This window comes from Dryobates pubescens, chromosome 2, assembly GCF_014839835.1.
Source record: "Dryobates pubescens isolate bDryPub1 chromosome 2, bDryPub1.pri, whole genome shotgun sequence".
Taxonomy (NCBI): domain Eukaryota; kingdom Metazoa; phylum Chordata; class Aves; order Piciformes; family Picidae; genus Dryobates; species Dryobates pubescens.
Window position 1 is genome coordinate 44,187,286 of NC_071613.1, and position 13,213 is coordinate 44,200,498.

At 42.8% G+C, this 13,213-nt stretch overlaps 1 protein-coding gene across 1 annotated transcript in view; it reads right to left on the reverse strand.

The window, feature by feature from the left end:
- Positions 1 to 13,213, reverse strand: part of ADCY5 (adenylate cyclase 5) — a 211,115-nt gene that overhangs the window by 18,803 nt on the left and 179,099 nt on the right. The window contains exons 9-11 of the mRNA XM_054176375.1: positions 9,881 to 9,903; positions 5,912 to 6,056; positions 4,244 to 4,341 (exon numbers count right to left, since the gene is read on the reverse strand). Coding sequence (XP_054032350.1) covers positions 4,244 to 4,341; positions 5,912 to 6,056; positions 9,881 to 9,903 — 266 coding nt within the window. The remainder of the gene's footprint in view (positions 1 to 4,243; positions 4,342 to 5,911; positions 6,057 to 9,880; positions 9,904 to 13,213) is intronic.

Sequence of the window (13,213 nt, forward strand, 5' to 3'; positions counted from 1 at the left end):
GCAGAGCAGACAATATTGCATCTTTAGAGCAATCACCTTCCTGCCAGACTGACAGCAGAGGGACTGACAAATACTGTGTGCACTACAGGAGCTGATAAAACAATTTGTTATGGCAGGACAGCTCCAGCTGGCTGTGGGCAGGAGACCCCTGGAAGGAAAGCGTGCTGAGCACTGCAGCGCAGCCAAGTGGGAATACTCTCCATGGGAACAGCTACCCATCCTTGCTGTGCACAGGGAATGTCTGTGCTGCACCATCCTCCATGGTCTGCCTCATGCTAGAGAGGGAAGCAACCATGGCATGACCATCATCAGGGAAAACAGTCTGAGCTTGGCCAGTTTTGAGAGGTTCCTGTTCCTCTCATCTGTGAATTACAAACAGGAACCCAGAGCCAACATTGTACTATACATTTTCATCTGCTTTGATCACAAGGCTATTCAGCAATTTCTCAGTGACTGGTCTCAGTGTGACAGGAGCAGCCCCATCCCAGGAGTTATCCTTATTCATAATTTAAAGGAAGTGTTCTTGAAATGTGACATTAAAATCCACCACACCAAAGCCAGTTGGTCTCCATGTTCTGTGTGCTACTAAGATCACTTGTACTTGCTGATTCACTCTTTAAGCTTTTGAGAAATTCATTAAAGCTATTCCTCTTGATCACCATAAATTATCACTGCCATTTTGCCTCTGCTTTCAGATTCCAGTTCCATGTTGTATCTCTCATGAAGTTCTGGCAGTGACACATATACACCTGTGGTTTCAGTTGCTGCTGAACTGTTAACTTCAATAAAAGATCAAGGCTATGCAATTGAAATGTAAGGAAAAAACAAATCAAAAGTTGAAGGAAGGTATAACCTGCAATTAAAACATGGAGCTTTATTTACTCTTGAACCAACTCCTCTTTCAGGCAGGCCAGGCTGCCTAAAAACTTACCAAAAAATCCAACCACCACCCTTATGGGTGGCATGGAAGGAGATTGAGCAGCGTGACATTTACACTGCCATAAGGGACTGGCTCCTGCATAACACAAAGGAGTCAGCCATATGGTTGCCACAGATCAGAAATTGTCAAGTTGTCATTTAAATGTTAAACTGGGTTTTATGGAGACAGCTTAGTGGCTGCTTAGGGTGTTTGATGAGCAACACAGAGCCTGGTAGAGGGCCTCTTCAGGTGTGAAGTCACAGCAGTAACATCCAGGTATCTAAAGTGTAAGCCCTCGCTGAATCGGTTACTCGCAAACAACATTTTGGGACACAATTAACCATGAATTAATTGCTGGGATTGATCTAGTTTCAATTCTGAGACTCTTTGAGCTGCTTCTCCAGTTTCCCAAAGCAGATCTGTTTGTTTACACATCTGTACTGATGTTATTTTGCTGATTCAATCTTTCTGAGAGCAGAAGTGAATGTCCTCTTGCCCGGGAGAGTGAATGACCTCAAACATCAGACTATGCATTGTTTCTGTGACCTTCCAAATATCTAATCTGAACGCTACAAATCATCTCTATTCTGAAAAGATCTGTGGTATGAACAGAAGCAGAAAGCAGTTGGAGCTCTCTTTACATTATTTTGTTGTCTTCTTGCAGGGAAGAAGAATTTGGATCGTTTTCAGAGCTTCTGAGAGCTTGTCCTTCAGATTAAAAATTACTAACTCCAAATTCATTTCCAAAACAACAGTTCCCAGTGAATGCTATATTATTGCTACTAAAGCAGAGCACAGGAAATGACAACATGCTTTCATTTTTTTATGAACTCTTTGAAAGAAATACCATGTCTGCAGAGCTCTCTGATGGAAAAGATCTAGTGTTACACTGTGCCTTTTAGCATTTCATTGCAGGGGTCTGAGAGCACTGTGCCACACAGCCCTGAGGAGTTCATGCCACTCTTGCTGGGGAAAGAAATGACTGCAACCCCAAAACCTAGAGTGAGCTACTAAAACTTTAGGCATGGGTAGCTTGACTCCCTCCCTACCCTTCTTCTTGCACTGCTGCTCTTGAGTCCAGAAAAATGAATGCATAAGAGGTTACAGAATAATTTCTGTTGGAAAACCCTGTATGATCACTGAATCCCACTGCTGACTTAGCACCACCACAGCCATTAAAACATGGCCCAAAGTGCCATGTCCACACATCCTTTGAACAGCTCCAGGGAAGGTGTCTGCACCAGCTCCTTGGGCAGCACATTCCAGTGCTTGACCACTCTTTCAGTAAGTAATTTTTGTTTTATGTTCAGTCTAAACCACCTCTGATGCAATTTGAAGCCATTTCCTCTTGTTCTTTCACTTGACACCAGGGAGAAAAGACCAGCCTCCACCTGACTGCAACCTCCTTTCAGGTAGAGAGCAATAAGGCCTCCCCTCAGCCTCCTCTTCTCCACACTAAACAATCCCAGTTCCCTCAGCCACTCCTCTTAAGACTTGCTCCCCAGACCCTTCACCAGCTTCATGGCCCTTTTCTAGACATAATCCAGGACCCCAATGTCTTTCTTCTTGTGAACACAAGCCCCACAAGGAGAGGCTGAGGGAGCTGGGATAGTTTAGCCTGGAGAAGAGGAGGCTCAGGGGAGACCTTATTGCTGTCTACAACTACCTGAAGGGAGGTTGTAGACAGGAGGGGGCTGGTCTCTTCTGCCAGGCAATCAGCACCAGAACAAGAGGACACAGTCTCAAACTGTGCCAGGGGAAGTTTAGGCTCAAGGTGAGGAGAAAGTTCTTCACAGGGAGAGTTGTTAGCCATTGGAATGGGCTGCCCAGGGAGGTGGTTGAGTCACTGTCCCTGGAGGTGTTCAAGAGGAGATTGGACGTGGCACTTGGTGCCATGGTTTAGTAGTCATGAGGTCTTGGGTGACAGGTTGGACTTGATGATCTTTGAGGTCTTTTTCAACCTTATTGATTCTATGAAAACTGAACACAGTATTTGAGATGTGGCCACACCAGTGCTGAGTACAGGGGCATGATCACTTCCCTACTCCTGCTGGCCACACTATTTCTGATCCAGGCCAGGATGCTGTTTGGCTTTCTTGGCCACCTGAGCACACTGCTAGTGCATGTTCAGACAGCTGTCAATCAGCACCCTCAGGTCCTTTTCTGCTGGGCTGCTTTCCAGCCACTCTGCCCCAAGCTAGTACTGTTGCCTGGGGTTGTTGTGACCAAAGTGCATGGCCTGGCACTTGACTTTGTTAAACCTTACACAACTGACCTTGGTTTATTGGTCCAACTTGTCCAGATTCCTCTGCAGAACCTTCCTACCTTTTAGCAGATCAACATTCTCACCCTGTCTGGTGTCATCTGCAAACTTACTGAGGGTGCACTTGGTCCCCTCCAGATCATTGATAAAGATATTAAATTTAACTCCATTAATTACCACTCTCAGGCCAAGCCACCCAGCCAGTCTTTAACCCATCAATGTGTACACCATCCAAGCCATGAGCACCCAGTTTCTCCATGAGGATGCTGTGGTACACAGTGTCAAATACTTTACTAAAGCAAACATCCACAGCCTTTCCCTCACAATGTGGGTCACACGTGGGTCACCTTGTCACATAAGGAAACCAAGCTTGTTGAGCAGGACCTGCCTTTCATGAACCCATGCTTACTGTGCCTCATCACCTGGTTGCTCTGCGTGTGCTGCGTAGTGGCATTCAAGATGATCTGCTCCATGATCTTCCCTGGCACAGAGGTCAGACTGACAGCTCTGAAGTTCCCTGGGTCCTCTTTCTAGCCCTTCTTGTAGATGGGTGTTACATTTGCAAAACTCCAGTCAGCTGGGACCTCTGCAGTTAGCCAGTCATGCCCCATCTGTGAAGCAGACCCAGAGATCCCAGTGCTCTGAACAATAAGGCTGTGACAGATTTTTCACCTCCCTGTCCCACTGAATTCAGGTAAGAGGACAGCCTAGTCTCATGTTGTGGATGCATACTATGTCTTAGTAGCCAATCCTTCCTACTTAGTGATATTTGTTTTCCTCAGGCTTATAAACATGCTGAACTGAATTTCCTGAGATGGAGGTAAGTGGCAAGAGAAATCACACTGAGAAAACAAATCCTCACGTGCCAGCGAGGAGGTTTTAATCTGCACTAGAAATGAGTGAGAACAATAAGCACCACACATCACTTAAGCATGAATTATTTAAGGATTTTTTTCCTTCCCTTTGGTGCTCTGAATTCTCAAGAAAAAAACAACCAAAGAAAAGTAGGCCAGAATAGAGGAGGGGAGCAGATGGGAACAAAGGGATGAAAAGGTACTTACTGCGGCACGATTATGATTTGAACGAAGCAGATGAAGAGGAAGACTAGGGAGGCACAAGCCACATAGGCCCCAAACCTGTCATCCACCTGCTTGGAGTACTGCAACAAATGCAAACAGGGTTATGTTAGTGTGAAACTTGGCTGACTGCCTTCTCTCCACAAAATCTTCCTACTTGGCTTCTGTTTAGGTCCTTGGAAAGCAGCACGGGTAGGAAACAACTAACATTACAAGCTCCCCATCTCCCTGGGCTAGCTCTGTGGGCATGAACAGATGCAAAGGCCAAAGAACACACCCATACAGCTGGCTGGAGACAGGATTCACCATCTGGCCTTTGCACAAGAGGACCAGGGATGGATTAACTGGGACCAGGATTCTAGGTCACCATGGTCAGACCTAAACTTCTTCCCTGGGAAGTCTCCTCCAGAAGGTACCAGTGCTGCTAATGAGAAAATCTTGTGTTTTGTGCAGGCGACTTGGCTCGCTCTGATGGCAGCGCAAGGACGCTGTGGTTTTCACACAGTTGCTCCTTCCAACTACTTGTCAACATAGCGGTCACATGGGACTTGTATCCAATTCCCAAGGATGCTTTATTTATCTTCAAGCACAGTTCTCACTACAGATGGTCTCAACGTTTGAACCACAAAATACAAGGTGCTCAGAACAGGTGAACCACTAATTTCCCTAACAATTTTCAGCTGCAAAATTAAAGGGAAGGAGTGGGGGGGAAATCACATGCTCGAGCCCTACGCTGATTCACTGAATAGCTGTATAATCCTGCAAAGGTGTGCTCTTGCAATAGGCTCTGTCATTGAAAGAGTGTTTAAAAAAAAAGCATAATTAGGGCAACCTTATCATTCAAACTTTTTCCATGAGTCTAACCTGAAGACCACTCAAGTATCCCAAGGATCTGTACTTGAAAAAAACCAGTAAAAACAATTACTTTAACTTTCTTTGGGCAGTTAAACCCATTATTTTACATAGTACCTGTAATAATAACATCCAGGTACCTCTAGATTTGACTGAATTTAACCATGCCGCTGTCTAGAGCTGATGTTGTCTCTGTTATATAGACAGAGAAACTGAAATGATCTTTGCCTCACAGCAATGTTAGCTGAAACCAAATCAAGAAGCAATGAGCTGTCCAGGAGCCCTTAGTCTGTTACTCCCTTTTCTCACATTTGTGAGAAATGGACTCAAAACCAAAAAGAGACAAGAATTGCACACCAAAGACCCCTAGGTAGTACCTGGGGCTCCCTGGGGAAACAAAGAGCAGGGAAAAGACCCTCCAGAGGTGATTCTCATAGCTCAGGCAGGCTGAAGAAGGCATCTCCAGCGATTTCAAGGAAATAAGGGGTGACTGCAATCTCTGTTTAGATGGCTCAAAGTCAAAGAAACAAATCTGTCTTTTTCTGGATTCCCTTTACAGTTCATCATTGCATATTTATATGGGTTTGGCAGAAATGGTTTGGTTTTCCTGCCCAGTGCTCTCTCCCTTCAGGTGACTGCAACTTTCTAGGGACATGGCTATCAAGGTTTCCACAAAGAAGCATGGATTTTTTTGAAGACCACCTAAAACCTAGCTTTAGCTATAAAAGGTTGACCTTATGCAGGAGAAGTAAAACTCATGACAAGGCTGACTGACATGTTGCAATAAATTATACACATCACCTTTTTCTCCAAGTCAGGCTCCCTGAATGTTAAGAGGAACTTGCGCACGTGTTCAGAGCGTAACCGATCAATACTTCTGGCATCGATGGCACGGCCAAGAAACTCATCCACTTCATCTTCTGGGTTCATACTTTCCTGTGTATTCCTAAGGGTGTCACAAAAAGGGAGCATAAGAGGACAAAGTAATTTCCCTCTCCACCATATGTTATCATCTGACTGCAGAACAAGCTGGAGGTTAATGGCATTTTGCTTATGACAGCTTCAAGTTGAAAAATGGATTATGAGCTGAGACAAAAGTGACGTTGGCTCTAGAGCTCATTGCCAGTGCTGAGTTCAGCAGTGAAAAAAAAAGACTTGCCATTTTTCTTTACTATATTCATAGTTTTTTTCATGCTTTGCAGTCTTTTTTCCATCCCTCATTTCCTAAAACCCACCAGTAGTCCCCTTCCACTAGTCCTCTGACTTACTCTTCCCTGCACTACTACGCCATTGTAGCTGTTAGCGCCTGAACTGGCAGAATGATTTCTATGGCCAGGCACATTTCTTGCTTTAAAATAATTAATTTCTGCAAATATTTCTGTGTAAAATTCTACACTTGAATAATTCTCCATTTGTGAGAAAAAGCTGTTCACCGAATGAAGGCAGGGAAAAAAAGGTGGCCTGCTGCCCTACTGCCTCCCCTTCACGCAGTTATGATAATAAAGCATAAAGCAAACACAATTTTCTGTTTACAAGGTATTTACTCAAGGAAAGAAAAAAAAAATTCAAACTGGATTCTGCTTTGTAAGAATATGGAACAAGATTTCTAGATTGCTTATAACCTTACTATCAGTATGCTTCTGATGCTTAGCTACAGCTTCAGGAAAATGAGGCTGATTTCCCAACACTGTTGAAAAAAACCCCCAAACCTACAACTTAATCTCCCTGAAGCATTTTTCACTGAGGATCAGGAAACCCGAAGCACCTCCCCCAACTTTGTGGTTATTTTAAAACGCTTAACAGGATTTAATAACTTGGTGCTGTAACTTTTAATTGCCTGCCTTAGAACTAGCTATAGGCAGAAATGAAAAGCTAAACCTGAAGTGCTGTTTTTCTGCTCTTCCTGCGTGACTGCCAAGGTTAGCCACAATTAGCCATTGGGATATGCTCCCCACTTACACTGGGTCCTATTCCAGCAGGTAACTATTTCTATGTGCAAACCCCATGATGGCACAGCAACTTACAGCTTGCGTTGTGTGACCTTCACTTTAAGCACTCCAAAGAAAAACTCCCAAGTTCTGACAAGCACGATGAAAAGCCACACTGCTTTATTTTCTGGCTTGCATTTGTACTGGATAACAATGCATAATGCACAAACACTGTGTTGCAGAGAGCAGGTCCTTACAGGTACAACTCTGCAACATAGCAGAGCCTGCTCAAAACAGTTTACAAGCCAGAATGTGACTCTATTTTAAAAGCCAAAAGTCTCTTTTCAAAAGAAAGCCTCCAAAAGCTTCCTGCAAAACTGGACCAGATTTGAAGAAGGCCTCTGTAGTCTAACTCTACCATGTCCCTCTTGCCAAGAGAAAAATAAATCAGGTCCATCTATTTGTTTCCATTTCAACTCCCTTTAGCCCAGCCAGCGAGTTGACTGTGTCTGCACCTCAGCTGGGTCACGATGACACACCATGATCTATTTAGTGGCCATATGTCAACTGCAAATCCAGCTCGTCTCAATGCTTTATCTGTGTTTGAGCCAACATTCAGTGGGGTTTGAGAAAAGACTATTCTTTTTTAATTTGGGGGTTCTAGAGTTATTTAATTTCTTGAGCTTCATATATTCCACTTTGAAATTAAAAGGTTTTTTGTCCCTAGAAGGACAGGACATTTGATTTAGTGCTAGATATCTCCTTAGAGGAAGCACATCTGCTTGAGCATTCAAGACAATGCTGCTTATTTTCATTCAATCCTCACAATACCTTCTGGACTCATTAAAATAAGCACGGAAATCATTAGACTTCGTATTTACAGAATATCTTCCAAGAGCCTGCAAGTTATTTACACTTCGGTGTCATTCAAATTTAGTCATTTCATACCACATGTAAGACATGCAATACATTTTCCCCTAGAAGCAAAGCAAAAGAATCAGCTCAGCATCTTGCTGAACCTCAGTTAAATTTCAAGTTCCAGTCTAAAAGTGTAACTCAGGAAGACATGAAGAGAAGAAACTGCCAGCTTGGGCTTTGGCCTTGGCCACCTCCAGTTTTGTAACGCATCATTATACTGCTGAGGGTATCTCTAATACTGCAATAACTTCTGTGGCTACAGATGGTGTAGAAATACCCTTGCAGCTTTTAAATCGCTGTGCTGGGATGGTCACCTTCAAGCAGGCTGCAGGGAAGCTTAGTCACCTCGCACATACCTATAGCTGCTTGAGTGATTTTGGTAGCCAACCCAAATTACGGTACAGCAAGTTTGGATACATTTGCATAAATGTAATTTTAAATGGAAATGCAAAATTTCCCTCTGGTAAGGAGTGCCCTGGAGGCAGTGCTTGTAAGTCAGAGCTGAGGTACTACCCTAGACTAGTGAAAATCATACGTGGAAATACTTACTGATATGTTGACAGTGTGGGGAGGGAAACCCCAAGGATTTAATATCAGGCAACTACAAAACTTCCAGAAACACCTCTTAAAAGCACTGCTGAAATACCTCCAAATGCAGCCAGAAGAAAATTGTTGCAAGGGACAGCAACAGCATGAACAGAGCTTGGAGCAACTTTTGCACTCTGTATATGTGAAAGCTAGCAATTAACCCAGAGATGCTGGCTTCAGAGCGACCAAAAAATGTTCTGCATCAAGTTTGCAGTGAAGGACAAGGGAAGGAAAGAATGATTCTTAATATTGCCATATTCAAACTTATCACCTCTCTTCACTTTTGGGGAGTTGCTCTCAGTGCTCAACCACCGTAATGATAGTTTTCCCAAGGCTGAATGCTTAGGACCCACAGCAGCATTTAGCTGTCCCACCTCACAGAGGTCCACTTAGTTCTGACTGGCAGCCTGATAAACATGATAAGGGGAAACAGCAACAATTTTAGGCATCAGTTTCCTCTGCCACTGCCTGCTTTGCTCTGTGCAAGCTACAATTAATGCCATTTGCCAGGATTGAAAGTGTAATTATTCCAAACACCTTCAATATAGGAAATGCTTCAGTTACGTCCAGCTGTAGAAGTTAAAATGAGAACACAACTGATGTTTTCCCCCCTCAAAACCAAATTTGCAAACTGCTTGTGATCTTATACATTCTATGTGGGGATAAAAAAAAAAGAAAATGCTGCTCTAATGTGGCTGTATTTTAGAGCAGGGAAGTTCAAATTTACTGTTTCAAATAAGCTGTGATTTCTGAGTTACCTAGGTGAACCTGTGCTAGCAAGGGGATTGTAATGCATGATCTAGGTGAACCTGTGTTAGCAGGGGGATTTACTGCATGATCTCTGGAGGTCCCTTCCTACCATAGTGTGAGTTCATTTTTATATATAGAAGTAGGTAATATGCAATGGAGAGTAATACAAAATAAATTCAAACAAACTCAGAAGAGATACATACAATTCAACATGCACATTAATTGTTTTTTTATCAGAGATGTTCAACACCTGGACATACTTTATGGAGTATTTTGTTCTTGGGATGTTTTCCAAGTGGTGAAGAATATTGGGGGCAAGGGGAAGAGCAGCAAGCATTTTAATTACAAAAAAGGAAGTTAGAGCCACAGAAATTAATAACTGTTTTGTGAGCAGTGGCAGTTCTGAATGCACATCAGTCAGTGCTCTGCCTTCAACTGGCTGTCCCTCCATAAGAAACTTCAGGGGAGTCCAGGCTGCTACTCTTGGCTGCTGGACATTAAGTTTTGTCTTTCTTTCTTTCTTTCTTTCTTTTTTTTTAATATGAGAAAAAAACTCCCAGTGTATGACAGAAATAAATTTGCTTACTTGTCCTTGGGGTCCTCAAAACCCTGAAAGAAAGGAAAAGGACATAAAGGTTAGGAAATCAGGAAGACCTTGAGAACACAAAGTATCCTAAGAACAGCATTTTGCAGAGGAATTTTCAGGGCACTCATTTGTTAGGTGCCTTACCCACCCAAAGCATTGTTTTGTGCTGCTGTGTCATGGGGCAGGCAGATCACGTTCAGAAAAACACATGCCTTCAGATGTAAACAGATGCAACTGAAGGTAAGGAAAATGCTTCAGCTGACAGCACGCTGGTCTGCTTCACCTCAGGTGTCTTCTCTTATGCAGTCACCATTACACATGACACAATGGAAATGCTAATGTTGTAAATGAGGATGTATTTTATAGAAGGACAGAACTATAGGAGAGTTTGGGTTGGAAAGGACCTTTCAAGGTCATCTAGTCCAACCCCCCTACAATTGGCAGGGACATCTTTAACTAGATCAGGGTGCTCAGAGCCCTTTCCAACCTGACCTGGAATGTTTTCAGGGATGGGGCATCTACAACATCTCTGGGAAACCTGTGTCAGTGTTTCACCACCCTCACTGTAAGACAGTTCTTCCCTATCTCAAGTCTAAATCTCCCCCATTTTAGTTTAAAACTATTATCCCTTGTCCTGTCACAACAGGCCCTGACAGAAAGTCCCCAGCTTTCTTATGGGCCCCTTGAAGTATTGAAAGGCCGCAGTTAAGGTCCCCCTGGAGCCTTCTCTTCTCCAGGCTGTACAAACCCCAACTCTCAAAGCCTTTATCCATAGGAGAGGTGCTCCAGTAGTCTGAACATTAAATTGAAATAAAATTCAGAATAGTAATATAGTTCAACTATTGGATTCAAAAAAGTTGCACCTCTTTATGCCAGGGCTCAACTAAGGGAGGGAACTGGATGTATTCTGGTTTTCGTCTCTTCAAGAGGAACCTCAAGGGGCTCTCCTTCCTTCTCCCCTCACTGCATGCACACACAAAACATGTTTCCTTGAATAAGATTTCAGGAATTCTTTACAGTATTTGTAATGGCCAAAATGTTCACAATTCCTTCAGGACCACATGAACTCGGTATGTATTTATGGATCATCCACGGTTTAAGTGGCTAGAAGGCCTCAGGGAAAAACATGCACAGAGGCATAATTTTGTATGTTTAGCATTAACATATCTAATAGACCAAATTGCATCAAAATGGCCATTTTGCATGGGCTGAGATGGAATCTGCCTCCAGCATCTTGGCTTAAATTTAACTGAAGTCAAGAAAAGTTGTATATTTGACAAGCAGGGTCAAATACTCAGAGGAAGGGTTTGTACCCTGTGTTTCAAAACATAAACCAAATGTAGCTGGGAGATAGTAAGAATTCCTTTTATTTCCCTCCCAGAGATCTCATGCCAGCACTGCTCAGAGAACATGAGGATACTGCAGCTGCTGGGCCTGCAGGCTCTACACAAGGCTGGGAGACAGCAAACTGAGATTAATCCACACTGTAAAAAAAGGAAAAATATTCTGGGGAAAGTCTTCACACAGCCACCTTTTCCCACACCATCAGAAACAAGAACGCTGACCAGACACTAAACAAGAACAGGTTTTGCCCCTGCAGCTAGTTAGCAATGTGGCAGTATGGCAAGAGGCAGAAGTAAAGCCAGCACAGACTCCCTCAGAACAGCATCAGCTTTGCAAGAGGGAAAAAGTGAGTTTTGTCACTCAGCTCAATAGCCAGGACAGTGATTCACTGAGAAAGTGATTTCCATTTTTACATACTCCACTTCAGACTAAAAACCATACTTCCAAACAGAAACTGCAGTTCCAACATTGCCCATCAGAAGTTCAGGTAAAGGAACTCTCAGTCCTATCTAACAACCAGCAGCAGATCCAGTGGGAAGAAGGAAATGGTCATGTGAATTCCAAGTTAGCATGTCCAGTTATACAAGCCAAAATAAACAAGCATGTTTGATTTCACATTAGAGAGTGATGAAGCAATCATTCTAATGACTTTTTGTTGTGTGGGTTTTTGTGTTTGTGATTTTTTTCCCCCTCCCTTTGCTTAATAATGTTACACTTGTCAGGAATATCTGATTGATTTATTTATTTATCTTCTAAGCAATGGTAAACACAGTGCCAAAACTGAAAGCTCACTGATTAATCACGCAGACAAAATGCTCACTAATTTGTCTGGTGTCATAGTCAGTTAGGCTGAGGGGGAAAAAAAACCCACAAACAAAAGAAGAAAATCAGCTGCACACAAATAAGTACCAGACAAGAGATAAGGGGAGGGAACTGATGAGAAAACAGACAGTGCTTGTTTACTAGACAGACATCAAGCTCACATATTCAAGCTCAGCCACATGGGAACTGGATGACTGACTGCAGTGACAGAGTCCCCATAACCCCTAAAATGGTCTGATTTTCACAGACAGCTGTGTTAACCATTCATCCCACCGAAACTACAGAGATCTCATACTGCTGCCTTCTAGGTGCGTCAGTGTGAAGCCGCAGGCCAGCTGGGTCAGGTTACCATAGCACCTCAGAAAGCGTGTCCTCAAAAAAATTCCCTAAGTATGTTGGAAAAGGCTGCATATTTAACTGGTTGGTAATATGGGTGATCACTTGATCAAGATGGACACTGATTGTCCCCTGCTTCAATCCCATGGAAAATCTGTTATAAGGAGTCTCTAAATTAATACAGAATCACTTGATCTATCTTTCAAACTTAAAACATGACATTGTGCTTGAAGCTCATGCTGCTGGCTCAAATTAAATAGGTGTTTCAAACTGAAAAAATACCCAAACAAAAGAGGCATATCTCTGGTAAAGCAAAAAAGGCAAAGATTATCATATTTTCTTCTATCTCCATTTAACAAGGCTAAATATTTAAGAGTGACTTGAACTTTAATTAGGCAGAATCTGCTTAAAATTAAATGTAGTATGAACCTCTGTAAGTTAAGCAAACTAAATTATTCACTTCAAATGTTCCCATTTAATACAGAATACTCTTTAAACCAAATTGCCAAAAACTGAATTGTTATGGAGAAAGATCTGCAGGATAACTTTAGGAAAAAAAGCCCTCAAGCACAGCTTCTTTAAAAAAATAGTCTTTTATTACAGGAGATCTTTCTTGTTTGCACTGAAAGACTTTGCCAAGATACAGAGCAAACACACCTCCAGGATCTCGCTGCGACCAGAGATTTTCCTCCCTATCCATTAAAGCATCCATGTCTCAATCACACACCAAGAAGCCTTTTAAGTGGAGGAGATGATTGCACACACAGGGTTATGATGTTCACCCTATTTTGAGTTGGGAAGAACATTTCCCCCTGGGTTTTGGTTAATGTG